Source organism: Corvus brachyrhynchos, unplaced genomic scaffold (assembly GCF_000691975.1).
Source record: "Corvus brachyrhynchos isolate BGI_N302 unplaced genomic scaffold, ASM69197v1 scaffold200, whole genome shotgun sequence".
Classification (NCBI taxonomy): Eukaryota; Metazoa; Chordata; class Aves; order Passeriformes; family Corvidae; genus Corvus; species Corvus brachyrhynchos.
The window spans coordinates 4,548,509-4,551,777 of NW_008236184.1; the positions used below are offsets into that span (position 1 = coordinate 4,548,509).

General features: G+C 65.1%; 1 protein-coding gene across 1 annotated transcript in view; it reads left to right on the forward strand.

The window, feature by feature from the left end:
• AP3S2 (adaptor related protein complex 3 sigma 2 subunit) overlaps positions 1-1,388 on the forward strand; it is a 5,652-nt gene extending 4,264 nt beyond the window's left edge. The window contains exons 4-5 of the mRNA XM_017738347.1: positions 331-438; positions 655-1,388. Of these exons, the coding sequence (XP_017593836.1) occupies positions 331-438; positions 655-783 (237 nt within the window). The 3' untranslated portion in view covers positions 784-1,388. The remainder of the gene's footprint in view (positions 1-330; positions 439-654) is intronic.
• The last annotated feature ends 1,881 nt before the right edge of the window (positions 1,389-3,269 follow it).

The following is a 3,269-nucleotide window of genomic DNA, read 5'->3' on the forward strand; positions in this document are numbered from 1 at the left end:
CCCAGGCAGGGAGCAACCCTCTGTTGGAGGTGGCACAGCCAGGCTGTGCCAGTAGAATGAGTTGCATCTGGCTGCTCTAGGGGCTGCTTTATGCCTGGTGGGTGGGTGGGTGTCATCTAGAGTGGGGATACAGGTGGTAAATGGAGCTTTGAGGCTCCCCATGCCCCAAAAGGCCACCCTTTCATTGTCCAGGCAGCTAAGAAGGGGTAGATTTATGTCCCTTGGGGAAATGCTGACCCCTGACACACTTCCATGCCAGCGCTGCAGCCATTGCCAGGCCAGGACTGGGACCTCAGCCTTCTGTTCTCTCTCCCCCTCCCTCCCTGGCAGGTCCACCACATCCTGCAGGAGATGGTGATCGGCGGGATGGTGCTGGAGACCAATATGAACGAGATTGTGGCGCAGGTGGAGGCCCAGGGCAAGCTGGAGAAGGCAGAGGTGAGCAGTGACGCTGCGGGAGCTGACATAACCTTGGTCTGCGAGGGAGGGTGGCCCATGGGGTCAGGGTGGCCGTGTGGGAGGGCATCCAGGGTATTCCCAGTGTCTGCCTGTTAATGACCTCAGGCCCTAAAAGGTTTATCATCCAATTTGCACTGTCACTAGGAAGATGGGGCTGTGGGGTGGGGCCAGTGATCACAGTGCCTCTATCCCCAGGGAGGCCTCTCAGCTGCTCCTTCCCGTGCTGTGTCAGCCGTGAAGAACATCAACCTGCCCGAGATCCCCCGCAACATCAACATCGGGGACATCAACATCAAAGTGCCCAATCTGTCACAGTTCATGTGAGCAGCCTGTGGTGGGGGGCTGCCTGCTAAGCAGAGCTGGGGTCCCCGTCTCCTCCCAGGGCTCTGTCCATGCTGCACATGGGGGCTGGTAGTGGCTGAGGGCAGGGAGCAGTGACAGGGCTCAGAGAACGGGGTGCGGGGGGTCCCTCACCCTGGACCTGGGCTCAGTTCTGCTCTCTGGTCCCCCAACAAGGAGGGTGCCCTTCCTTCCCCTCCTTCCCTGTGGACATGCAGCCTCTCCTCGCTGTGGGGAAGAGTTGGCTTCTGCCTCTCCTGGGATTCTTGGGATTTCCAGCGGTGAACGTGTGCCTGTAGTGGCAGCTCTATCAGGAGCTGCAGGTTGTCTCCTTTGTCCTCCCAGCCATGGCTGTCCCCTGCCCTGGTCTTGCTCTCTGTGATGGGTCCCAGCTGGGTGGGGGTCACTCATGGGCGCTGCTGTGTGCCCTGGGGACAGTGTGAGGGGGACATGCTGGAATGGGGATGTGGCAGCAAGAGGGACGGGAGCTGAGTGACCTGGGGGACAGGCAGGTGGTAGCTTGCAGGGTCAGGCCAGGCTGGGGATGCTGGAGTGTGTCCTTGTGTCCCAATAAACTGCCCTTGAACCCATGTCTGTGTCTGCTGTGGGTGCTGCTGGACGGGGAGGAGGCCGGGGGCTCTGCCCAGCTCTCCTGGGGCAGCTGCAGCCCCGGGGGCTTTTGGCTGGTGGAGGCCCTGGGGGTGGGAAAGGGGGCCTTAGATGCCCCAGGGGAGGGCAGGCGGCTTAGGGCAGGGTCCCTCTGCTCTTGGAGCAGGTGCGGGGAGGGTGATGGCCCTGCTCGGGCTGTGATGGCAGTGTCCCCAGCTTTGGGCCTTTGGTGGCAGCTCGGCCCTTGCCAGTTCCTGCGCTCTCCCTGCCGCAGAGCATCAGTGCAGGGCAGCCATGAGCTCTGACGGCTCTGTGGGTGTGTGGGAGCTGTGGGGCTGGGGTCCCCTAAGGCCAGGGAGGAGCAGGGCTTGTCCTGGGGGCCACAGTGACCCTGATGGGCTCTGCCAGCCATGTGCCCCACTGCCCTGGCTCCGCCACAGCTCCATCTGGCCACCAGCCCCTGAGGCTGGCCAGGGGCCCTTCCTCTGCTCCCCAGCTGTGCTCCCGGTTCTGCCTCCACTTCCCCTGGCAGGGAAACCGTGACTCTGCCTGGAAGGAATTTTCCCCTCCCTGCAGCTTAACCCTTCCCCAGCTGGCCACTAGCCACATCAGCACTCCTGGAGGTCAGGGAGTTCGGCAACCTGCTGTGTCCTTTTCTCCCTGGCCCGCCTCCTCCCCTTGTACGTGCCAGCGAAGGGTGGAGGTTAACTAACCATCGTGCCCGGGCCGTCTCCTGGGGCTGGGACGCGGAGTCTGGCAGGACTGAGACGGTCGGAGGGGAACGCTGCGGCTCACCTCAAGGCGAGGGAGTTGGCGAGGTGCTGGCAAGGTGCTCTGCTCCAGGCTGGGATATGGGGGGTCGGCCGCCATGGGCAGTGCCTGTGTCCGGCCCCACGCCACAGCACCCCACTGCCGCTGCAGGGTGTGTCCGGCCACATGTGCTCCCTCTACACCTCCCGTAGCGGCTCTGCTAACAGCTCTGGCCCCATTGCCCCGTCCTACGTCTCGCCAGAGCCTCAGCCCTGCTGCTCTGCGGGGCGTGGGAGGCTGAGGACCGTGGCCGTGCTGGGGTCGGGGAAGCCCCTCTGCCGCTCCCTGCTGCTCTCTCTTCCCAAGCCCTGGTTCACGCTGGGATGTGCTGGGGTGAACCCCTAGCCCGCCACTTCCCCTCCTGGGGAGCTTCAGCCCCGACCCCGGTGGCGGTGGGTTGTGCGGGAGCTGTGAGTGCCCGGCGCTGGCAGTGACCCCGCGTTGTGCCGAGAGGGGCTGCGCTGGGTGGGTCACCAGACCCCTCCCACACCCCAGAGCGAGCCGGGGGATGCAGCGTGTGAAGGGCTGTAGAGGGCAGGGCCGGGCCGGGGCTCAGTGCTCCCCCTCCGAGCCGCCTGCATGGTCCGGAGAGGGAGATGGGGCTGGAGCCTGGGGATGGCTCCTGGCCCCAGCCCACTGCCTGCCCCAGCTGTGCTGTGCTGTGCTGTGGCACCCATGGGTGCCGGGTTTTGCTGGGCTCAGCTCCGCCTGCCGGAGCGTGTTCCCAAATCCAGGCCCCCTGCCCAGCACTCTTTTCCTTCAGAACTGCCTCCTCGCCCTGTTCCAGTGCGGGGGAACCCATGCCGGAGGTTCTCCTTTCCACGCTGCCCTGCGCTGTCCCGGGCCTCCGCCCCGCCGGCCGGCAGACATGAGGTTAAAGGGGGCGAGAGCTCCGGGTTCCTGCCCTGGAGCTTTGGAGGAAACTTTCCTCGCCCTGGAGCTGCGAGCGCAGAGCTGGGACGGACAGTCGGGCGCAGGCAGGAGGACAGGCAGGGCGAGGCGTGGGGCGCAGGAAGTGGGAACGGGGCGGGCGGGACCCCGCTGTCCCTGGC